The sequence below is a fragment of the Aulonocara stuartgranti genome (assembly GCF_965226115.1).
Source record: "Aulonocara stuartgranti genome assembly, chromosome: 3".
Classification (NCBI taxonomy): domain Eukaryota; kingdom Metazoa; phylum Chordata; class Actinopteri; order Cichliformes; family Cichlidae; genus Aulonocara; species Aulonocara stuartgranti.
This window is the reverse complement of record NC_138941.1, coordinates 41,018,287-41,043,617: the sequence shown is the minus strand read 5'-3', so window position 1 is coordinate 41,043,617 and position 25,331 is coordinate 41,018,287. Positions and strand designations below refer to the sequence as shown.

The 25,331-nt window shown below is 41.6% G+C and overlaps 1 protein-coding gene across 8 annotated transcripts in view; it reads right to left on the bottom strand.

Moving 5' to 3' along the window:
• Positions 1 to 2,396: 2,396 nt before the first annotated feature.
• poln (polymerase (DNA directed) nu) overlaps positions 2,397 to 25,331 on the bottom strand; it is a 77,361-nt gene continuing 54,426 nt past the window's right edge. For 4 of the 8 annotated variants that reach the window (XM_082526380.1, XM_082526382.1, XM_082526381.1 and 1 more), the window contains 8 exons: positions 22,678 to 22,789; positions 20,680 to 20,762; positions 17,002 to 17,133; positions 4,824 to 4,934; positions 4,600 to 4,678; positions 4,022 to 4,089; positions 3,533 to 3,594; positions 2,397 to 3,024 (listed from right to left, as the gene is read on the bottom strand). In XM_082526380.1, coding sequence (XP_082382506.1) covers positions 2,938 to 3,024; positions 3,533 to 3,594; positions 4,022 to 4,089; positions 4,600 to 4,678; positions 4,824 to 4,934; positions 17,002 to 17,133; positions 20,680 to 20,762; positions 22,678 to 22,789 — 734 coding nt within the window. In that variant the 3' untranslated portion in view covers positions 2,397 to 2,937. Of the gene's footprint in view, positions 3,025 to 3,532; positions 3,595 to 4,021; positions 4,090 to 4,599; positions 4,679 to 4,797; positions 4,935 to 17,001; positions 17,134 to 20,679; positions 20,763 to 22,677; positions 22,790 to 25,331 lie in introns of those variants that run through there. The other 4 variants (XM_082526384.1, XM_082526385.1, XR_014275345.1 and 1 more) reach the window with 4 other exon arrangements.

Below are 25,331 nucleotides of genomic sequence, written 5' to 3'. Positions count from 1 at the left end.
CCTGTCTGCTTGAACTCTCTGGCGTTGTCGTACTGCGAGCCCGAACACTGCAGCTCTTTTAGCTTGTAGCACGCACACACACCAGCCATGACCATGAACATCAGGGGCTCTGGAGCTATCTAGCTATAGTAAGCTGCTGTAATGCAAAGAGGGCTTTCTCTGCCCTGGAGCCTTGTCATTGCTGTTGTCTGTTGCCAGGAAACTGACCACACAAAGCACAGCAGGGGGACTGATATGCAGCCACACTGTGGGGAGGCAGGCAGGTCAACAAGCCCGCCATGATAAAGAAATGGAAGGAGCGTAGATGGATGAGATGGATGGACTTGAAGTAGGGGGGTGGAGGTTAAACAGCATCTGAGGGAACTTTGTACCCGAGGGACCTGAAGGGGATGAAAAAGAGGCCCCTTTTCAAGTAGAACAGCCAGTACACAGCACCAGGGGCCCAGAAGGTTCACATGTATGAAGGAAGGAGGGTTAAAATCCAATCTTGCAACATGATTCTAATGTACATTATTAGACCAAGCATGGTGTGGTGATTTTTGCATATTTATTTATTCCCAGGGAGTTTGAGAAGATGGAGCATGAGATAGACAGAGAGAGAGAGAGCAAGACAGTAACACCATGTGACCTCTGTGAGACTGCAGTGGCATTTATTGAGATCTATTAGCTTTCAGTTCCCTTTCTGCCATTCGTTTGGAAGACTTCTGCATCACCACATGGGGATTACTCTTAATATTGTGATTATTAACCCTTTCTTTTATACTGAATACAATTGGAACACTGTATAGATGTAAAGATGGGATTTCTTGCATTATGATGACTGAAACATGGATGTACATATATTGTATCGATTAAAATGATGATGCATTTTACACGGTGCTGGAGTTGTTTTTTTCCCCCCAAAGAGAGCAGAGGGGAGGAGAGAAATGAGACAGCAATATTTGAACTGAAGTGACATAAATGTCAGCTGTGGGTGGGTGGGGGATATACTGCAGGTTCTACTTACACACCTCCTGGCAGCGAGGGAGAAGCTCATCTGGAGTCTTGAGAGGGATTCGGGATCGGCTCCTGTTAACGGCACAGGTCGCTGAGGTGAAGTTATCACTTAAATGACCACACTCAATAACCTCAATTACATCCTGGAAAAGAGATTAACGTTCAAGAAGTCTAATTACGTTTTTCATTTTAATTTAATGCCCGACCATTTTAACCTATCAAATCAAAGGTCAAAGCCCAAGTCAGAGTGGAGCAAAAGTGGGATACCAGCACAGTCTGCTGTGCAACTGACACTGCTAAATAAAACACACTCTGGAAAAACAAAGAAGTGTTTGTTTTACCTCCCTCGTGCTTCGAACAACTCCAAAAGCGCGAGTGTCCTCTTGAATTTGCACATACCAGGCTTTCGTTTCCCTCGCAAAGAGGTGGAGGAGGAGGAGGAGGGGGGGCTTTCACCCTTTAACCACAGAACAATGAGAGAATAGAGGGGCAGATTTCCATAACACTGTCCCTTGGTCTGGCTCTGAACTACTCAGACTGACCTGGTGAGAAACACTTCTCTAATGGAGCGGAAAAGGGAAGGTTGATTCCTCTGGAATAAAAACAAAAAACAAGGGAAACTACAGGAATTTAAGTGCATGACAAGACACTACTCATGTTGGATCTGCTGGATGTTCCACATGCACCTTTGTCCCGACAACTCCTACAATTAGCAGCCAACGTGATGTGACATTTCAAATGCATAATGGGGGGGTTAGGCTTTGTTGATCTTGTCACAAGGCGTATGGTTCTGCCAGACACATTTTGCAGGCTCGAAGGGTCTTAATTGCAGGACACTATAAAAAGTGTCTAGCTGTGGCTGCCACAGATAAAGAAAGTCGGTCAGTGTGCCTGGAAGCCGCTGAATGTGCGCGAGCGCATTCATTTCGGCTGCACGGATGGAAAGTGTGGGTGTCGGTGGACGTGCGTGCATGTACGTGTCCATACGAGCATTTGTGGAATGTGTGCGTGTGTGAGAGAGAGAGGCAAAAAAACAAGACAAAAGGGGCGAGTGGGCTGGAGCCAAGTGAGCAGATAAAAGATGAGCTGCAGAGAGCGAAGAGCAGAGAAAAATTAGATCATCTGCTCTGAGTCATGAATGCAGCCAACACGAGGTGAAGTTTATTACACACAAGTGTCTCTGAACACATCGAAGCTTCGTTGCATTAAAACAGCAAAATGTTTTAAATGCAGCTCATTTCTGTTTTAATGCTTTTTCCAAGTATGATTTATCCCTCAAAGGACTCGATAAACACGAATCCACGAAGAGCTTGCTAAAATGTAGCATGCAAATTAGCTTCAGAAATAAATGCATGAAAATGGGAGATAAACGGTGGGACCGGGAATATTTACAAGAACATGTGAGGTTTATTAAACACACACACACAAAAGGCAAAAGAACAATAAATACAAGGAAGTCTTTTCTATAAAACACCACAGAGATAAAGAGGTTAACTACTTCTTTTTTTTTTTTTAAACCTGAAACAATTTTATGAACCGATAAATATCACGCCCTCTCTTGAACATGAAGTGTTCACCTTGGCAACGACCAGAAAAACATCTAAGAAAATAGTGAGAAAACGGAGGAGGAGATGAGGAGGAGGAGAGGAAGAGGACAAGGAATCTTTTTCTGGAGGATGGAGAGAGAGCAAGAAAAAAAAACACCGAACTGGTGCGATCCAGTCTGAGGCTCCTGCCGTTGCCCCCGGATACGGATGGAGAAAAAGTAAGTGGGAGCTTCAGCTGGCTGGTTTCCATAGTGATGAGGATACAGGACAAGTGAAGGGGTACAGATGAAGAGGAGACTATGAGGGGAAGAAAGGAGCTCATCGAGGGGGAGAAGAAGCAGATTCAACAGAGAGGCGTCGCCGTCGAGGAGGTGAAGGGAGGGAGGCGACGCGCTCAAAGAGAGGGGAACATTGGAGGGACGTCAAGCTCAGACATGGACCCCCAAGACTTGCCACTGGAGACTGCCACCTTCAGGGGCACCTGGGAATCACACAGATGAAAAGGAAGGGCGTTGGCTCTTTTTTTTTTTTTTAAATACATTTTTCTTTAACATGCACCAAACACCACAAAACAACAGCAAACAAACAACAATCTGCTCCTTTTTATCAAAACATGGCAACCCATGTCCTACATCTCAAACCTTCATAAGGTTTAAAAAGAACAGCCAAATTTTTATCTTCTAATATATCAGTAATTTATTCACGTCAGACTTTTTCACTAAAGGGAAAAGCATCTGACATTTTTGTAAATTTGAGCTTGTTTATTGTGGAACATGTTTATTCTGTTTGGGCTTTCAAAAAGTGATTTGATTCAGAATAGTAGGACCCAGTGTGTTAGTTCAGTCTGTTTGCAGTAACCTGCTTACTGACTGCTTTAAGCCACAGTCCACTAGCAAGAAAATCTACAGTTTCCCATCAATCCTGCACTCCACTTGACATGTGACAAGACCATACCGCCATCTGATTTCAATTACACTTCTTTTACTCACTTTCAGATGGACTCCCAGATGATCAATGTGCTGTAGCGACTCCATGCTACTTCTTACCAGAGCTGCACAAACAAAATCTGTATTTATTTTTGAACAATAAAAAATAATGGTGCATAGCAATTATATGTTAAAGCTTAGGAAACAAGATTTTAATTCACTTAAAAAAATCTTTATTCAAATCTCAGAGTGATCTAAACACTACACTGTTTAAAACACCAACTTTACACATTTCAGGTATTTTCAGTGTGTTATATACTGTCCCCACTGTGACATGGCTCCTGTGTACAATACATTAATGCAGAGAGACGGCCCCGGAGACTGACGCACAGACAATTGGCTGAAACATATAAAGTGAAACTAATTTAAGAAACAGTTTTGCTTAAAGAAATAAAAGCGTGCTGAAGCTATTGGACTAACCTTTATTTAAGTAAAATTTGACCTGGACCTTTTTTTTAAATTGTCAATAGCTGATAAAATGATTTTCTTTACCTGCAAACTGTTGCACCTGGGAGTCCTCCACTTCATACAGAAGCTCATCATGGAGCTGAGCTATAAGCCTACACACACACACACACACACACACACACACACACACACACACACACACACACACACACACACACACACACACACACACACATAGAGTAAACACCACTGTTGCTATTAAAGCTACTAAAAATAAAGAATGAGGCATCTGACTGTTTCAGCAGACTCCTCCGTTTACTTCGCACACTGCTCTGTAATTTTGTTATATATTGGCTTTTGCTTCAACTTTGTTTACTCCAGCTGATTGTTTGGCATCATTACCAGCATTAATCCAGGATCATGCCTCATCTCTACAAATGTAGCTGGCTGGTAAACCACAGCAAGTCGTTTGTGTGTTTTGGTAAGACAAGCTCTGTCAGATCTCCTGCATAAATATGGAACATGAGCAAGTTCTGATTGTGTAGATTTAGTCCGGTATGGAGAGCCAACACGCATTTGCGTATTTTGTCTCGTCAAAGGAGAGAGGAGATTTTGGTAGTCTGTGCATCTTTGGTGAGCAGTGCCATGTTTAGAGGTGGTACCTGGCAGACAGCGAGCTGGAGGAGGAGACCAGGTTAAAGATTCTGATCATGGCCATCTTACAGAGATCCGCAGCAGAACCTGTACATACAAATAAAAACACATACACAACAAACAAGAGGCAAACCCTCCAGGTCAGAGAAGCAGTTTGAAAGCCTACTTCACATGTGAAATATAAAGAGAAGCTGAGAAAAGCATACACAAAGAGTGCTATCAGTCTTCCTACCCTGGACCACAAAGTTGACAGCTTGCCTCTCAGCTTGCATGCGGATGGCCCAGTCTGGGGAGTTGATATTGGGGAGGTTCCGTCTGCGACCCATAATGGACAGCACATAACCTAAAAGAATTGAAAAAATGAATATTTAAATGGAATAATTAATAATGATTTTTCTAAGAATAGTACATTACTTGCTCTGGTTTCCTTGGAAGATATAGTATTTTTTTTTAATATCAAAGATCTGATGATCTGGAGGTGTGTGTTAACACAATGGACATTAGGGTTGGGGGGAAAAATTGATACTGTGTAGTATCGTGATATTTTGTTTGCTAATAATGTATCGATACAGGGACAGCAGAAATCGATATTTTGTTACAAAAAAAGTTTTTGTGGACTGGAACATGCTCTGACTTCAGAGCATGTTGATCCTTTTCTGAGCAAGAATCCTGACACTGTCCAAATGTGTTTAACTTTTTTTATTGCAGCAATAAACATGACAGTTTGCTTATTTTAATTTAAGACATGTTTTATTTTAATTAAGTTTAAAACTTTTTTATTTAATGTAAAATTATATTTTGTTTTAATTTACTTTCAAATTCTTCAGTTGCTGAAGGGGCTGCATAGTTTTCATAAATTGCATAGTTCAGAATAGCTATAATTGTACCAGATGGTTGCATTCAGTTAAGTTGGACTAGACTGTAATACAAACCGTTCAGTTTGTCAACAATAAAACTGACTGAAATGAGAGAAAGACTGAGTGTGAGACTTTGATATTAGATAAAATGAATATTGATAAAGTTTAACTTTATGTACAGAATCTGAATATCGCAAAATATTTTTAAAAATTGCAATAATATCGTATCGTGGGATGTATGGTGATTCCCACCTCTAATGGACATCCCAGCAAATTCACCCCAAGGTCAGAGCATGGAGTGCTCAGAGAGACTGAAAACTCCCAAGAGCTAGATGCAAAACTCTACAGGCCTCAGTCACCAAGTTAAAAATCTAATGACAGAAAAACGAACAAGCATGGTGCCAGCTGCCAGGAGTCATGTGAAGTAAATGTATTTATTCATAGGGTCATTTAAAAACAATAAGCGTTGATCAAAGTGCTGTACAGATAAAAGATTAATATGAATAAGAATTGTATTTGCTCCTTGTGGATAAATTCAGTTGTTTTTGTCTGAGGATAAAACATCATAATACCAAGTTAAAAAAAACAAAACATCAACTACAAAACACAGGTTTAAATGCCAAATAGTAAAAATTAATTTTCAAATGGGTTTTGACGATGTGTTGGTGAGGTCCCAATTTGAAAGGGTGGATGTTCAGTTTAGGTGTAGCTACAAAAAGCTTCTCTCTAAAATGAACACAGCACAAGACGCCTGGAACAATGACATGAACACACAATGATGCAAAGACCACATCTGGAGAAAAGCTCAGCATATGAGCACAAACACCACCGGCTGTCAGCACGGTGGTGGAGGGTGATGAATGATGTGAGAGACCATCAAGTCACAGAGAAAAAGATGAATTCAAGTTATTGTTGCTACAGGTGGTTATTTTTTTTGGGGTTTTTTTACACACTAGAAAAATGTTACCTCAGTATAATCATTCAAATGACAGAGGAAAAAACAGACATAGCTACCTTGGCCTGGGGTTGCCTTTACTTGGTATCCACAGTGTGAAATCATAAATGTAACATTCCCTTTGTGTAGCAGCGTTGTACTGACAACGGTTAATGCAGCCAAAACAAACTATATTTTTTGTTTATTTCATGTTTATTTTATTCCTTGTAAAATCACAGAGACTTCATAGTTCACAAGTCAACTGTGTCAGCTGTGTTGAAGCTGCAGATGTGTTATGCTAGCAGCGGCTAACAACACAACCTAAAGCTTTGAGCCTCAAAGAGAGAGCTGCAGAGATGAGGAGCAGTCTGAACTGATAAATTCCCTTCTTTCTAATTCCACACACAATTTTTATCTCCCACATTTTCAAACTTACAGCCATCAGCTCCAACTAATACTGACTTAAGAGGCATCACTTTAGGCAAATGATCAAAATCTGAGCAGCTCCCGCTGGAGAAACAGAAGGCTTTTTACAGCCCAAGATCTACAAACAGATGGATGCAAGCAGACCTGCAGACGAAGAAAAATGCCAAAAATGGTGGTTTTAAAGCGTGCTGTACACTCGATGACCTGTCAAGAAGCAGATTATCATTCAAAGCTAAAAAACCCTTTGAGTCTTCAAACCCCCCCCAGTAACAAAAGCTGTTTTAACAACTATACTGAAAGATTCATTTACAACCACGTTTATACAGCTATAAATTTACATAGAATAGAATGCCTCTATTGTCACTATACAGTTGTACAATGAGATACAGAGCATCTCCTACTCAGTGTAAACATGCTGGGGGGGGGGGGGGGGGGGGGTGTACAGTTCTGTAGTGCTATATACATATTAACATAGGGAAAAAGACATACACACATATACATATATATATATATATATATATATATATACACACACACACACACACACAGTGGGGCAAAAAAGTATTTAGTCAGCCACCGATTGTGCATGTTCCCCCACCTAAAATGATGACAGAGGTCAGTAATTTGCACCAGAGGTACACTTCAACTGTGAGAGACAGAATGTGGAAAATAAATCCATGAATCCACATGGTAGGATTTGTAAAGAATTTATTCGTAAATCAGGGTGGAAAATAAGTATTTGGTCAATAACAAAAATACAACTCAATACTTTGTAACATAACCTTTGTTGGCAATAACAGAGGTCAAACGTTTACTATAGGTCTTTACCAGGTTTGCACACACAGTAGCTGGTATTTTGGCCCATTCCTCCATGCAGATCTTCTCGAGAGCAGTGATGTTTTGGGGCTGTCGCCGAGCAACACGGACTTTCAACTCCCGCCACAGATTTTCTATGGGGTTGAGGTCTGGAGACTGGCTAGGCCACTCCAGGACTTTCAAATGCTTCTTACGGAGCCACTCCTTTGTTGCCCGGGCGGTGTGTTTTGGATCATTGTCATGTTGGAAGACCCAGCCTCGTTTCATCTTCAAAGTTCTCACTGATGGAAGGAAGTTTTGGCTCAAAATCTCACGATACATGGCCCAATTCATTCTGTCCTTAACACGGATCAGTCGTCCTGTCCCCTTGGCAGAAAAACAGCCCCATAGCATGATGTTTCCACCCCCATGCTTCACAGTAGGTATGGTGTTCTTGGGATGCAACTCAGTATTCTTCTTCCTCCAAACACGACGAGTTGAGTTTATACCAAAAAGTTCTACTTTGGTTTCATCTGACCACATGACATTCTCCCAATCCTCTGCTGTATCATCCATGTGCTCTCTGGCAAACTTCAGACGGGCCTGGACATGCACTGGCTTCAGCAGCGGAACACGTCTGGCACTGCGGGATTTGATTCCCTGCCGTTGTAGTGTGTTACTGATGGTGACCTTTGTTACTTTGGTCCCAGCTCTCTGCAGGTCATTCACCAGGTCCCCCCGTGTGGTTCTGGGATCTTTGCTCACCGTTCTCATGATCATTTTGACCCCACGGGATGAGATCTTGCGTGGAGCCCCAGATGGAGGGAGATTATCAGTGGTCTTGTATGTCTTCCATTTTCTGATGATTGCTCCCACAGTTGATTTTTTCACACCAAGCTGCTTGCCTATTGTAGATTCACTCTTCCCAGTCTGGTGCAGGTCTACAATACTTTTCCTGGTGTCCTTCGAAAGCTCTTTGGTCTTGGCCATGGCGGAGTTTGGAGTCTGACTGTTTGAGGCTGTGGACAGGTGTCTTTTATACAGATGATGAGTTCAAACAGGTGCCATTCATACAGGTAACGAGTGGGGGACAGAAAAGCTTCTTACAGAAGACGTTACAGGTCTGTGAGGGCAAGAGACTTTCCTTGTTTCAGGTGACCAAATACTTATTTTCCACCCTGATTTACGAATAAATTCTTTACAAATCCTACCATGTGGATTCATGGATTTTTTTTTTCACATTCTGTCTCTCACAGTTGAAGTGTACCTCTGGTGCAAATTACTGACCTCTGTCATCATTTTAAGTGGGGGAACTTGCACAGTCGGTGGCTGACTAAATACTTTTTTGCCCCACTGTATATACACACATATACATATATATATATACACAAATATACAAGCCGTTCTTTTAAAAAAAAAAAGTAATATGTAATAAATAGTGTTGTGTATATACAGTTGAGTTACTGCACATAGAATTGGTATTGCACAGTGGTGGTCCATAGAGGAAGTGCGAAGAAAAAAAATTGGGGGAGGGCTGTGTTATTGGTGCATGTGTTTGCTGCTCTGCTGAGGCAGTGGGAGGAATACATGCCCATCAGGGAGGGGAGAGGGCAGCCGATGATCTTTTGTGCTGTCTTGACCACACTCTGAAGCCTCACTCTATCCGCCTTGGTGCAGCTGCCGTACCATACCGTGATGCAGTAGGTTAGCAGGCTCTCAATGGACGAGCGGTAGAAGGTCAGCAGCAGGTTGTTGGGCCTTCTTGACGGCCGCTGAGATGTTGTCTGTCCAGGAGATGTCAGCAGAGATGAGGACACCAAGGAACCGGAAGGTGTGGACCCTCTCCACACACTCCCCGTTGATGTAAAGGGGGGCCCAGTCAGTGCTGTGTCTCCTGAAGTCAACAATGAGCTCTTTGGTTTTCTTAGTGTTCAGTGCCAGGTTGTTTTCTGAACACCAGGCTGCCAGCTTCAGGACTTCCTCTCTGTAGTCTGCTTCGTCTCCCTTCGAGATGAGTCCGACTACCGTGGTGTCATCAGCAAACTTGATGATGAGAGTGTTGTTGTGGGTCGAACTGCATTCGTGGGTGTAGAGAGAATACAGGAGGGGGCTCAGCGCACAGCCCTGTGGGGAGCCGGTGCTCAGTGTGCGAGTGGAGGAGAGATGAGGGCCGAGTCTTACAGTCTGGGGCCGGTTTGTGATCATGATCAAACCTGCACCGTTTCATCCATTTATGAGAAATACTCTAGTCTAAAATAATCTAAGGTCAGTAATTATGGTTAATTATGGTTAGTTATGGTCAGTAATTAAGTGTTAAAAAAACAAACTGTACAAAGAAAATTAGATTTATTGAGAAAATGATCTTTGTTTCAAAACTAGAAACAAAAAACCCTAAACTTTAAAACATAGTGTTTTATTTTAGTATTACAGTATGATAATGTCATTTTAACACCATTATTATAAATTCACTGACCACTTTATTAAACAACAGCTTACTCCCTTAAATATCCAATCAGCCAATCACATGGCAGCAAATAATTTTGTTTAGGCATGCAAACATTCATGACTTTGAATGTGGCATGATCGTTGATACCAGATACGCTCGTCTGAGTATTTCAGAAACTGCTGATTGACTTATTTTACCCACACAACCATCTCTGGTGTTGACAGAGAATGGTCTGAAAAACAGAAAATGGCCAGTGTGCTTTGAGGTGATAGGAAGGTAAGAGAAACTCTAATAAACACTCTTTACAGGTCAGGTATCCAGAAGATCCTGTCTGAACACATAACTGCCACAGCAGCAGAAGACCACACCGGTTACCCCTCCTGTCCTGTTAAAACAGGCTACAATTCACATCAGCTCACCAAAACTGGACAACATGCTCCAACATTCAGACGGTGGGATCAGAATTTAGCATAAACAACATGAAAGCATTGATCCACCCAGGCTTAAATTACCACTTCAGCCTGTTGGGATATTTTCTTGGCATATCTTTGGGCCCCTTAGTACCAACTGATCATGATTTAAATACCACAACCTACCTGAATATTGTTGCTGACCATGTCCATCCCTTTATGCCCACAGTGCACCATCTTCTGATGGCTGCTTCCAATAGGATAACAAACCATGCCACAAAGCTTAGATGATCAAACACCACACACAAAAATATTTAGATTATGGAAATACCTGACAATTTTAACTGTCAAAACTTACTATGAAATAGTTACAAACAAATCCTAACATCAAAGCATCGAATTTAAAAAACAAACATCCATAAAAAACAATTTCCATTAGTGTGGCTACACCAATCTCTGCCATCTACCATTTATTAGTTATATTAAAACATATTTTAGGCTTTAAATATCTACAGTTAGACAATGAGAATTTTATTTATATAGCAAATTTCATTATACGCATATTCAACTCAACTTACAAGCTTGTGTAAAACAAGTTACCAATGTTGAGCACCTGTGTAAAATCTCTGCAGGTTTATGATGCCTTAAGGCAATAAAACCCCAGCAAAATATAAAAAAACAAAGAAAACAAAACAAAACAAAAAACACCAGTGATTTTGTGTGAAAAGCCATTTGTTGATAGAGCATTACAGGTGATTATGGTAACAGCAGGCTTACAAAGACACACGCAAACGGCCATCCGCACAAAAACACCGACATCCAAACGAGTCGCACCGTAAAGAAAAGAGAAACACACACATTCCTAGAAAAGTGACACGAACACACAAAGGGCAGCAAGAATGTGCACTGATGTGATACGTACATAATACACATTATCATATGCAGGTATGCAACACACACACAAGCAGCCACACTTACACACAGTGGGCCAGAACATTCCACTAACTGGACAATGGAGCAGGCTGTACAGCCAAATCCCTCTGATATCCCTTACTATGAGCTAATCCAGCTAGGACATGAAACCTGAATGACCCTCTTCCCTGAACGCACACACACACAATCCCGCACACAAGCATAAATGCGCTGGAAACAAGTGCTCTACAGATAGCAACAAACATTAACACTCTGCTCATTGTGAACTGACCCGTGACACATGCATGTGACCTTTATCCCCAGGTATGGTGGTGAATCATACTGGAATGTGTTTGTTTTCACTCCCAACAGGCTGTGTTTTTCCACTGAGAGTGACACAGGCCAGTGTTTTTCAAGTTCAGCCTGTTTTTGTGGTCAGCCTTTTGGAAGTGTTACGGCAACATCACAGAAATCCACGGCTGGGTAACCACGCTGTAGTATAATTAACATCTGGTAAATATATGCTGTGTTATTTCATAATTCATCACCATCCTCCTAATCAAATTAATATTTATAACAAAGACATAAAAAATGAGTTATAAGAGCCCATTCAGCATCAACATTATAGTCAACAAAGGCTGCGCTTCCATGCACCATAACAATGCTTAAACTAAAACTGTTTGACAGCTGGTGAGTTTCTGCCATTCAAACACAAACCCACGCAGTCCTAATCAAGCAGACTAGTTAAGTGTTAATGAACAACACTTACAGTGTTTTTTTTTTTTAATTTGTTACTTTAATTGTTGCCTTTTGTTGCCAGCAAACAGCTGCTCTTTAACAAACCCAACATTTACAATGCAACATGGCGTTTTAATTTGTTGTTTTTTTCCTGCACAGAGGAGTATGTGGACCTCCCCTAAGAGCTTTTACCAAGAGACAAAGCATGACCAGGAGTGTACCTAGTTTTATTTTTTTTTCTCAAATCGGGTTACAATCATTCAGTTATTACAATCTTTGCAGATTGATTGTGCTTAAGAAGGTAATCACCCCCCTAAAGACCCATCATGAGTAAAAAACTGCTTGAGATACATTTCTGGGTAACAGATCAACTGAAGTCCAATATTTACTGTTTTAGCTTAGCCAGTTATTGGTCATTACCAACACCTAAAGAAGCATTTTTTTCTAGCTGATAGATTTTATTTTTGTACCCGGACTCTTGCCTTCAGCTGGGACAGGCTCCAGCTCCACTCCGACCCTGATAAGCAGAAGAAAATGGATCTACTGATGGATGAGCCTTCAATTATGTTTACCTGGTAATTGCTGAGCAAGGGTGTCTGCACGTGAAAGCTGTTAGGGTAGATAATGTTTAAAGTTAACTTGAGGAGTAGTTTAGTTTAGTTTTGACGTTCCAAATACATCAATAAAAAGGCAAAACTCATAATCCAAAAGTAACACTAAGTCCATGAAAACGCAAGTAACAAAACAAACTACAAAGAAAATCAGACACATGATGATATAACAGCCACCAAAGGAATGACAGGATTATTTATACACACACTGCTTGAGGATTGAACACAGGAGGGTAACGAGTAACAGCTTAACCAAATCTAAATAACTACACAGAAGAAGTAAAACAGTGAGACTACTGACTGAGACACAAGACAGCAAACAAAAGGAGCCCTGTGGAAACTAAACAAATAACAAACTCCATTAACACCATCTAGAACTGTCACGGTCCTGGGTCTCCTGACCCAGCGTTTTTAGTTCCTTGTGATGTTTGTAATATTGTACTTGTGTGATTTATTCTATGGTTTCTAGTTTCGATCCCTTGCCCTTCATGTTTCTCTGTGTCCCCTCTGTTCTGTGTAAGTCTGTGTCTGCATGTTTGAGTTCCCCTCTGTGTCCCCTCTGTTCTTAGAGTCCTCTGCCTTATGGTTTATGTCTCTGTGTTTCTTAGTTGCTGTCTCCACTGTGTCAAGTTTGCGTCTCTGTGTGATACTTCCTGTTTTACTTTGAAGGTCCGTGTCTTATGTAAATGTGTCCTGCTTTGCTTGTCTCGTCAGTCCTGATTTCTCCCAGCTGTGCCCTCCTTCTGTGTCTCATCCCCCTCGTTACTTCCCAGTGTATTTAAACCCTGTGTTTCTCTGAGTCAGTGTCACGTTGTCCCTAATGCTGTGTGGATCTCCCTGTGTCTCCTTGTGAGTTTTAGTTTGTTGTTCCCAGTTTAGTTTAGTTTGTATGTTTTTTCCCTGCCAGCAAATAAAGCTGTGTTTTGAGTTCACTCCCCCGAGTCTGTGAGTCCTGCATTTTGGGTCCAACTCCTGCCTGCCGCACAGCGATTCATGACAAGAACTTTTATGCGTTGTGGTTAGCAACAACAGTAACACCATCGCGTGTCCGCTTGTTTATGTTCCACATAAACCTTTCACAATAAAGCTCAAGATCCTGTTGAGACTTTTCAAAATAAACTGAATCACGTGAAAGAGCAGATTATTTACGGATGAGAAGTAAAAAAAGAGCCGCCAGGTGCTAAAAAATAAACCTTAGACTCAAACATTAGAACAGGCTTTCCCCCGCAGCACGCTGCGTAATGAATACTCACAAAGAAAACGGCGGCCTTTACAACTTATGTCTAAAATGTAGAGTTTCATGCATCGGTTAAAACACTCGACTCCAGCTACATGACGCGGAGCTGGAAACACTTCCCGCAAGTCGAGCTGCCCAGATTCACAGAATTTACAGAAAATGTTCTATTTTTGTGATTTATATCGTTATCGGCCGATAGAATTCTTATATCGGGATATGAGAGTTTGGTCATATCGCACAGCCCTAGCTCACGGTGAAAAAAGACACAGAACATTTGATTCTAAACAAAATTCAAGACATTGAAAGGTTAAAACTCTGGGACCACGACAAAGACAGCTACACAAAAGTAAGTTATAAATTATGTAAGACAGAGTGGGAAAACCTCTGTAGGCTCGATTACTCCATGTGACCAGTCAAACTGTTATGTGATCAACTGTTGGTATAAAAACACAGCCTATAACAGCTTTACTCATATATAAAACGACTCTGAATATGAATCTGATTTTTATTTCAGTTTAGGTATGTAAAATATTGTAATATTTACTGACAACAGAAAAGATTTTATTGGTACTGATTGTGGTGATGTTGCCTAATGTACTGAAATGTTTTCAGCTTAATCTTAAGGTTTGATCATGTAAAATAATTAATCCCTGAAAGGTTTTCAGGGATTAATTATTTTATCACCACAGCACAAATCTTTCTCAGTCATTTCAGACCCCTGTAGGTTATAATCTATATCAGATATTATTATCATGTTGCAACCATCTAGCGACAGTGAAATACATCCACCATAAACTGAAAATCTCAAAATATTGGTGAAGTAGTATTTCAGGATTAAACTTATCTGTGAGTTACGTAGTTACTGAACAAAAGCTGTGTGCACAGCTGAGAGTTGCAGCCATTTGAGACTACATGTGCAGAGCATGAAATGTGAAATGAGCAGTGAAACGACAGCCTCCTTTTATTTTATTTATGACAAGTATTTCACAGTTCTACTGTCTGCAAAAGTCTGCAGGAGAACTGCACGCACCTGTGCATGAACAATAGGACATCGCAACAGGACGTCTTCATGAGAGTGTTTTCATATCCTTGCATAGCTAGTCCTCCCTATGTCAGTGTAGCCTTAAGAAAGCTTCACTGTTTTTTGTGATCTCTGTGATTCCCTGAATCTGAAGAATTTCAATAAAAAGTGCATGATGTGAGGAACAACAGCAGAGGCTTACCCACAGTGGTGGCAAAGAGTGTCAAACAGAGTGTCAACCATTATGAGAAATGCAGCTGTGACTGAATCATTTTTGTGGTTTGGCATAAACAATCAAAACAACCCTGGTTTTTCTTCATCTCTGCCTTGTTCCTTCTTGGCTGATGCCCTCATTTACTTCCACACAGCTCCTCCTTTTCTTGCCCCTCTGCAATTACGCCGACACCGTGATGCTGACCTCACCTTCGTATTGCCCTTTCCAATACATTTTCAGCAAATATGACAGCAGATGAGGTGGCTCTGTTCATCTCATCTCTGCTCAGTCAACATCCTTCTGAGCAAAACATTGTAGTGTCAGATCAGCTGTGCAGAGCAGGCGAGAGGCTACAGCACATATTAATCCCTGCTCCCTGAGTCACAGCACAGCAGCTAAAACAGCCAGGGACTCTGGTGTAATACAGTATGCTGCCGCTGCTAGCATTGATTCAAGAAGGCTGTTTTATCGATCAGCTAACCTGCTGCTGTGGTATAAGGGAGGGGAAGAAAAGGGAAAGATGAAACATAAAGACTGTAGCGTGGATCAAAAACGCGAGGTTGAAGAGAGAAAGGAACGAAAGAGACAGACTGATGGACAGGATGAGAGAGGGACACACAGACAAAGAGTGTGGGGCGAATAACTTCTAGAGCCGTCCCTGATGGGAGCATCACCATGGTGATGGGCTGAATTAAAGCCCCTGTTTGGCACATCATCGCTCTGGCCCTGAGAACGAGGAGGCTTCCACTGCGATCTCTGCACGGCAGTCTGAAAGAATGAGTCCATTACGGTGCTTCGATCGGCGCCCGTATTGCAGAAGAAAGGGGAAGTGATGAGCAGGTAGTGGGCTGTGTCACCAGTGCTGAGGGTGATGGAGCACCTGTCTGTGTGTAACGGCGTGTTGGTGTTTGTGGAAAAAAAAAAAGGTGTGCGCCGCTGCAGCTGGCGTGAAACACATCCACTGGTCTGACCTAATTTTTGATGTCTGCTACAAAATGAGGTTATTTTTCAACATTTATTAGACCAGATAAATGCTGTTTTTCTGCGCGGCCACAGCCTGACAAAGAATCTGAAGCTGACATAGTGACACAGCTGAATGTTTCTCACTGATGTCAGCTAATTTATCTGGTTTACTCTGTAATTAGCTAGTGTTTTTCTTAGCGAGAGGAAAGTCATTATAGCACACATAAGATAAAGTTAAGAAGGGATTAGATCCTTGGCTGGAGGGTGAGATTAGCTCAAACAGCAGTCAGTGAGTGTCAGAGGGTCTGTTCTGAAGCATCCCGCCCCCTGTTCACGCTTGGCTCGTGCACTATGCGCAATCAGGGTTAAAGTGCAGACTTTACACTATTTTGTGTTCAAGTCTCAAGTGTGCTGCGCTGGCAGTTTGGTTAGAATATAAATAAAGGGTCTCGTCCTAACCATCAGACCCTCCAGCCCCTCCCCTCTTATCCACCCCGTCCCCTTCAAGTATTGACCCAGGGCAGTTCGTCTTCTTCCTGCCAATGCAAGCACATCTCCAGCCCATCCAGCACATCTCTTCATCTCCAGCCAAACACACACAAATCCACAGAGGGTGTGGATGCTTAAGAAACCTAAAGTCTGCTATGCATGTCAAAAGTGCAGGCCTAATCAGACTGACACACACAAACGCAAACAAACCAGCAAACACTTTTAATTTTTTCTTTAACTCTTGATATATTTCTACTGAGTTCTGTGAAGTAGCTTCTTTCCTTTCAGGAATACATATTCGTTAACCTTGAGGCAAGCTTCTTATTAGATACAACACGACTGTGAATGGACACAGACCTTGTTTGTGGCTCTGCTGGATGGTTCTCTGGATGAAGCCCTGGACGTCTCTGTAGGTCTGGAGGAAGCGATCTTGGAATTGGCTGGCCTGCTCACTGCTAACCCCCAAGATACCCGACAGACGCTCGCGACCTACATGTGATAAGACGTATCAGGGAGGAGGAAACAAACAGTTCAGTCAGAAAACTATGAAATTATTGATTTATTACAGCAGCAGGAGAGCAGAAGTTACAGTTTGGCGTCTAGGCTGCGAGCTCATCACTGCCCACAAACATAACACATATCAAACTGGCGAGTGATGAATAAAATATCCCCCCCGGAGCATGCAGGCAGGCAGCAATGCAGGGCAGCAGTGGCACTGACATGCCAGTGGAGAGATGGGATATTTGAGAGGATGTGTTTAGTCTACGATGTCAGGAGACTCGGGTGTGTTAGGGTGTATGATGCAGTGTGCATTTCTCAAATGTTTTGAATTGGGCATGATGTAAAATACATGCATGTATAATCTGAGTAATGTCTGGTACATGCAGCGATTAGCTTTGTGACATTATTCACTTTCCTTGGATTTCCTCTCACATGCAAATTACTTGGAAGATGTATTCTCTGCAAGGAGAGTTTAACAGGTGGTGCTGATCACATTCACCTCAGTGGAGATAATTATAATTATTAGAATTCCTGACCAAAGATGGTGGCGACAGATAGGTGAGGCCTGAGCCCGAGAAGTTGAGAGGAGCTAAGTGAACAGAGGACAGACTGGACCAGAGGGCAGGAGAAAGGCAAAGGAAAAAAAGTAGAGCAAACTGAGGAGTGGGAGGATGAAAAGGACAAGATAAAAGATCACTGGGAGACTTAGAGGTGAGTATTTGTGTGTCGAGATGAAGACTAGAACACAAAAACCTAGTGTGGATGTGTTTGCTCAGGAGGTGTTAAAGGTGTGCAGCCTGTAGCATGAGCACAAGAGCAGGGCCCGAGCAGAGGAGTGTAGAGGGTTTGCTAATGGGCAACACAGTTACTATGTGTGTTTTTCAGTGATGGTGACAGTGATTAAAGCAGGGACTCAAAATCACAACAATCATGTAACAGAAAACACACAGCCCTATTGTGTTGGATGTGTAGGATGTCTGACCTTCACAGACAAACATCAACTGTGATTGCAGCTTGACTATTGAAATGAGAAATATTTCTTAAAATCTGGATTCCTTGAAATAAATTTGAAAAAGTGGTTTAATACATCCCAAAAACATATAAAAGGCAGTAATTTTGACTTAAAGCACATCAGGGAGAGAATGTTTACTGGGTAGCAGTGTGATACAAGGATCTGGTCAATTACACAATTTAGATACTTTAAATTCAATAAAATTAAATAAAATCAAATAGACTTTTACTCAATATTAAGTCTGTATTTGCATTGACTGGCACATTTATGCAGGAAAGAATATATATATTTAGGTTTTTTTCTATTGACATAAATACTATAAAACATACAAATACATACATCATGCACTCATATCAATATTAAAATGTATATGAGTTGGTATGCCTGTATTGCAGGTAAACAGTTTTTTAAGGAAGTATTTTCAGAAATATCCCTGGTTCCCTGGTTTTTAGCAGGCGGATGTTGGATAGATATTAATTTAGAAAGCCCCCTGCTGGCCATTATAAAGAATGCAGGTTTAAGTCGCTTCCATATTGGCATCTTTTATGTACAGTCTATAGTCTATCCTACCTTTTGTCTGTCAGCATCATTGCGTGGCCTTCTTATTTGTGGCCCCACTCTATGTATGTATGTGTACGGCTGTGCCCCTCCTCCCTGACCCGATTATTGTCTTGTTGAGCAGGATTCTTTTAGTATTCTGTAACCATAGCAACACATCCCTCCATGAAGAGCCGTCTGTCTGCGTGGATCAGCGGCTCCTTACATTCCTCTTCTTGTTTCCCTCTCGGCCCCGCCTGCTCTTTGCCAGTGCATTTCCCCTACATTACCCTCTGCACAAATCGCCACATTTTCCCCTTTACTGTATATTTTGTTCATCTGACTACCCGCTCTCACGTTGTTGCCCTCTTTCAAACACTTAATACTGACTCTGCATTTTTTCTTTAACCTTTTCCTGTGCGATTTGTCCGTGCATGTTTTGCCCCGCACGCATGTCTCACATGAGTAGCTTTGATATGTGCCTCTCATTGTTGTTATTGTTAAGGGTTTATTGAGTTTACAAAAAATGATTCATTTAGTATCGCGTGTCTGAGAGTGACTGTGTTTGAGCTGTGAGTCCAGCTCAGACTGAAATGCCACAGAACAATAAACCATCAGATTGAGAGTGTTTTTTAATGAAGCATATTAAGTCCAAAGCATGAATCTTAAATGCAGATTCTGTGTTTCAGATCATTGTCGTGATATTGTCTAACAAATCCATAGGAGCAGTAGTTCGGTTAGGTCCAGTATAGTCAGAATAAGATTGTTATTTCCAACTACATACTTCATGTTTGGTGAGACATGATCATCTTTCCATGTGCAAACACAGAATACTGGAGACAGACAGAGCAGCAGCAAGACCACTGTACAGAACAGCGCACGCAACATTAATGACAGACTTTAACTAAAAAGAATGATGGGAGGGGCTGGGGTGGGTTGCAAAGTGGCTTGCAGACCAACGCAACCTCGAGGTGGTTATGGTGACAACAAGATTAAATAGTTTAACTTTATTTTACTCAATGTTGAAAGTAATATTATTTCTTTTTTTTTGCTTTGTCCTAAAGTCAATTATATTGTTTTATTAAGTGAATTTTTTCATGTCCTACTTTTGGTTATGTAGCTTCAGTTAAATCTATAATATTCTTGATCCACAGATAGAGACACATGCTGAGCCAGGACGCCAGTGGAGCATATTCTCTACCAAGTCATCTGGATCTACAACAAAACAGAATCAATTCTTTCTTTGTCCATGCGCCACCTCTCCAACAGCTTCATGACACTCATGGCTCAGACGTTTATGTGTAATCCTGATGACAAGCATACAAACAGCAGATATTTCAGACACCAGAATCAAACAAGCAAGCTCCTGTGACACTGATCTGTGGTCACGTGTGTCCATGTTCATAAGAAAATGCACCTGTGTGTGAACCATAAATGGGTCACAAGTCACACAAACAAGTCTCTTTAAGGGCCACATGGCTGTTTTATGTATTTATCTTCCTTTCAGCTCTCTTCTGTCTATTTTTATATTAATCTTTCCCTCCATCGCCCATCCCTTGATTCAGGACTGTGATTCAGTACATAAAAGGAACAGGAAAACAGCTACAGTATGTCCCAGCAGAAATCGCTGGACATTTCTGAGTAAACACCAAGGAGCAACCTTCAGAGGTGGAAAACAAAGACAACGTAGAAATAACAAAAACTGCAGTTCCTCCATGTGCCGCTTAAAGCTGGCTTCAAAAAACAAAGTTGATCCACACAGAATAAAACTGCAGACTCTTCTTGCTGTTTTTCTTTCACTTAAGTGCTGCACAGCACTCTAAATTATCTATAATGCTGATTCATTTACCCTCTTTAAACTATGAACTGCTTGCATTTCAAAACCAACGACACTTAAACCTGTTATTCTTTCATTTGGAAACATACTCATCATTTGTCCTATTCATTGACAAAACCACTTTTCTGTGAGGTGTGTTTGTACTCACCTGCTCCATAAACAACAGAGTACACAACGCGTTTGGCATGCTCTCTGTCCTCAGATGTCACCTCTTTCTCACTCAACCCCTTCCTGAGAGACAGATTCAGAGAGAGCGAGAGATGCATTATTCCATTAGTGACAGAAATTTCACTAATATTTTATCCATTTTCACTGCTGTGGAAGTGAAGAGTTATGATTTAAAGTCGACTGAAAACACCGAAGTGATACTTGCTTTTAAAGAAAAACTGATGTTACAATAAAATAAGACTTTTTGTTTTAAAGACAAGTAAGAAAATGAAGTCTTTGGCTGACAAGTATTAAACATTTACAAATGAAAAGATGGCTACGACTAACGAGGGATGTGGGGTAAGATTTCTGTCACCAATCAGAGATTAAATATTGTTCAAGCTGATTGAGGTGTTATTGGCAGCAATTTTAAAGAAATGGCCAAAGTGACACTCGGCAGAGAAAGTAAAAAGACAGAAAGAGTAAGGGCAAAGATAAAAGCGAGAAAAAGCCCATCAGGCAACAGATTATAAGAGCAAGAAAGAGAAGCGCAGTGTGAGATGTAGACGTTAAAGCCGCATAAATACAGAAAAGAACAGAGGCTGCAGGAGAGGGGAAGACAGACAGTTATGTAATGTGACTTCCAGACAGCCGTAGTACTGGGGATCAGACTGGGTGGGATGACACGTCTGCAAAGTGGCATTTCTGGAGGGGCTGACAGGGAGCTGCCACAGCTGATCAGTGTTGCGGGAGTGCCCCACACATACCCACACTACAAGTCTGGTGAGCTTCAGTGCCAGCCTTGCATAATGACATGTGACTTCTTAGATATGATGACAGTACAGTACACTAAAATACCTCTCTGCTGTTTTCTCTCTGTGGCACACACACACATGCACAGATATGTATCTGTTAAATGACATGTGGGGGTAAATGGGGGCAACCTATGAGGTCCAAAAGTGAGCATTATCCTCCAATGACATCTGGCTGAAGAAAAAGCTATTCTGGATTTTCATTGCCCCCTGCTGGAGTGGCATCAATGCACTGAGTAAAAAAAAAAAACTGCAAAAATAAGTGTCTTTAATTCGTTGCAAGGCTAAATAACAAGCAGAGCAGCAAGTTGTCCTCTTAAAGAAGAAGTCCACATGATATTCAATCAATTCATTTTGTAATATGACAAAAACAAAAAATAAAAGTCCGGTAACAGCTATCTCTAATCAGAGAAAGCAGAGGAACATTACTGTGCTTTAGCTGAATGATGGCTGAGGCGAGGGTGAAAGTTGACCAAATATAAGTAAAAATGAGTGACAGAAAAGAAAAGAGCATAACAACAACAGGGGCAAGAGACATACATACACACCACAGCAAAAGCTGAGGGACAACTGGATGAGCAGAAGACTAATGATGCGATAGAAAGAGGAAGAGGTCTATAAGAGAAAGACACCGAGGTGGCGTAATCCCAGCGGTGCTGCGGTGACTCCAGTTAATTTGTTTAAAGGTGAAAGAGAGATAATGAAAGAGACACACTGCAAAGCCTCAGTGGAGCTGTTAATATGGTAATCTGTTTAACCGGCGCCCTCTGACACACACCTGTCTGAGATGGATGACAGGAGTGTAGGTATGACACACACCATATGCACATCATCAAAGAGACAGCACAGACCTGCACCAACACAGACACACACTCACAGAGAGGGGTAAGAATACACACTCACACACACACAAACTTCAAAAGCCCAACAATGTAATCAGCAGGATGACCAGCCCCGGGTGTCCTGCCCAGTGAAGAGAGACAGAAAAAGGCCGTTGGCATGGTAGTCATGGCAACCAGACTATTAGGATGTGAAGTGAAACAAGGGAGATTGGGAGGCAGAGAGGGAAGGAGAAACCCTGTATAGGACCAAAACTCACCTTGGCAAGTCGATCAAGGGAGAACCTGAGTGTGTGTGTGTGTGTGTGTGTGTGTGTGTGTGTGTGTGTGTGACTGATGGAGACCCACCACTGAGAGGCCAGCATGGTAAAGACGTCGGCCTGCGGGTTGGTAAAAATGCGAAGCAGCTCAGGGTCAGAGGACAGGTGAGCCAACAGGCGCAGCTCCACCTGACAAAAGTCTGACACACACATACAAACACACAGACACAGCCATGTTTATCTCTGACCGCAACCTCTAACGAAACTTCTCAGATTTAAGGTTTAATTCTCTGTCCCAAAACACGAGTCGAGTCTGTGAAAGGAGATTTACTTTGTGTCCCCACAACATGAGTAATCCCAGGCCACAAACACATGCCTTATTTGGTCATCATCTAATCACAACAACTCCACAGAAAGCAAAAGGAAAAGCTTTAGATTGTGAATATTTTAAAAAGTGTTTGACATTTTGGGCAAAGGGCTTTTTCACTCACTGGCAGTTTTGAAGATCAATACCACTTTCATGTCTGGATAGTTGATATACAGCTAGAGCCAGCAGTTGGTTAAAACAGCAAGTGTGTTTCCTTTTGAAGGTAACAACATCCTACCACCTCCACATGAAGTTACTCCCTTTTACTGTTTACAATTAATCTGAGACATTTCTATCAGAGGAAAGTGTTACTGGTGCGAAAACTACTACTTTCTGTTCCCCAACCTGCCCTCCTGAGTGGAGCAATCAATACAGACACCAAGGTCTAAAGAGCGAGAGCTTCCAGGAAGAAATAAGAGCTAAAATAAAACTGTGTGTAGAACATATCTGCGTCTTTGTGAGCCACGTGTTTCTACCAGCTGTTGATGCCAGTGTTCGATCACCAAACCAAAATGTATATGTCAAACTGCTAAGATTAAAGGTGATTAAAGACACAGTTAAAGCAGCCACTCCACAGTCCACGGGTGGTGCCATAGAGGTTCCCAGTTGGATCCAGTTGGACCAGGAGGAACCCAGGGCATTTCATCCTGGTATCTAACAGAAGTCAAGCTACTGTTGATTAGCATGTGGAGGCCTGTGCTATCCCCCCAAAATATGCCTTTCCATACAATCACTGACCCACATGATAATGGTGCTAATAGCATAACATTCACCATGGCATCTGTATAGTCTTTCATGTCTGTCACACATGCTCAGTGTGGACCTGCTCTCTTCTGAGACTGAAGCACCAGAGGCAGATCTCCCAGTTCTGGTGTTCCAGCCAATCATGATGCACGATTCTGGGCTGTGAGCACAGATCCTACTAAAGGACATCATGCCCTTATTCTGTTCATCCTTGCACAAAGAAGCACATACTGGGCCTGTTGTTGTGTTGTCTTGTTGCCTCTCCACTGCAGGATTTGTCACTTTCATTTGCACCAAAACAGGTGAAATAGATTCACAATGGTTTCTAACTAACTGGACTGACTGATATTCCTGAAGTTTAACTTTAATTGTGTTATCCTCTGATGATCAAGTGTTCCCTGAAATGAATCTCACATAACCACAGAGAGTACATAAAACAGCAGTAGTCCGAGTTCGCTACTTACTTGACATTTGACTTCAGTAAACACTTTGCTGGGGAGTTTATGACCTCAATTGCTAGTTTAAAAGTTAGGTTATAAAACATAACCTGGCTCTGATCCCCCAGTCAGAGCCATTCCTCACTAAGAACATGTGGGTTTAAAATATAACAAAACAAAAAGATGGTTAACAATGTTCAAATCATGGCTTTAAAGCAAGACTTCCCAAACCAAAGGTGCATATCACAGTCTCATATCCATCATTTATATACAGGCTATGGAGACAACACAGACAAGGCAGCCAGATTTACAATCAAAGTTTTCAGTGTCTACTCATGTAAATCAAAAGAATTGATCCAGAGGCGCTCAGCACATTTACTGACCCCGACGATCTAATTTTAGCCAGATTCAGTGAGTGCTGAAAACCAGCTGGAACATCACAAAGAGCACCTAGAGAGATTTTGTGTTGGCACTTTGGATGAAAGTAATCTTTCTCCCATTATTCCTGCCATTACCGGCCTGGGAATAAGCTACTTTCCTTACAAACATCTGCTTTATTGTTCTGATCTGGAAAACCACTGTGACTTAGTGCATAAGTTTCCACTTAATAGCACAGCCCTGAGCTTTTTCAGCCGAGTACTTTAAAACTTTACTGTACGCAGGTGTCAAAAAGCTCCCAACGGGAGCTGACTTTCTTACGTGACAATGTAATGAAGCATGCTGCAATTACACTATTGTATCTTGCTCCCTAATTCTCCATAATGCCCCTAACAACAGGGTTTCCTGTGAATACATCAATTTGATTTCACAAGGCACTTTGATTTTACTTTCCATGTCATAGCGTAATTGACGTGATTTGGATCCATTTCACTGCATCCGCCTCAGAGTGAACAAACTCTGCCACGTAAATGTGGGCTATTAGGGAAAGGACACGCAACTTTCTACATAAATGCTGTTATTAAAACCTGATGTGACTATGGGCAGCGCACATTTAAATGTCACACTGACTATAAAGTATTTTAGTTCATCTAATGGTAATTACATTTAGGCATTTGGTGAACGTGTCACCAAAATGATAAGGCCATGTACTGTGAATGACTTTCATGCTGTTTAAACTCATTGATCTCCCAAGAGAACTCACGAACTAAAGAACAAGCTAATATCGACCTACCGTGGTCACGGCCAAAGTTTTAA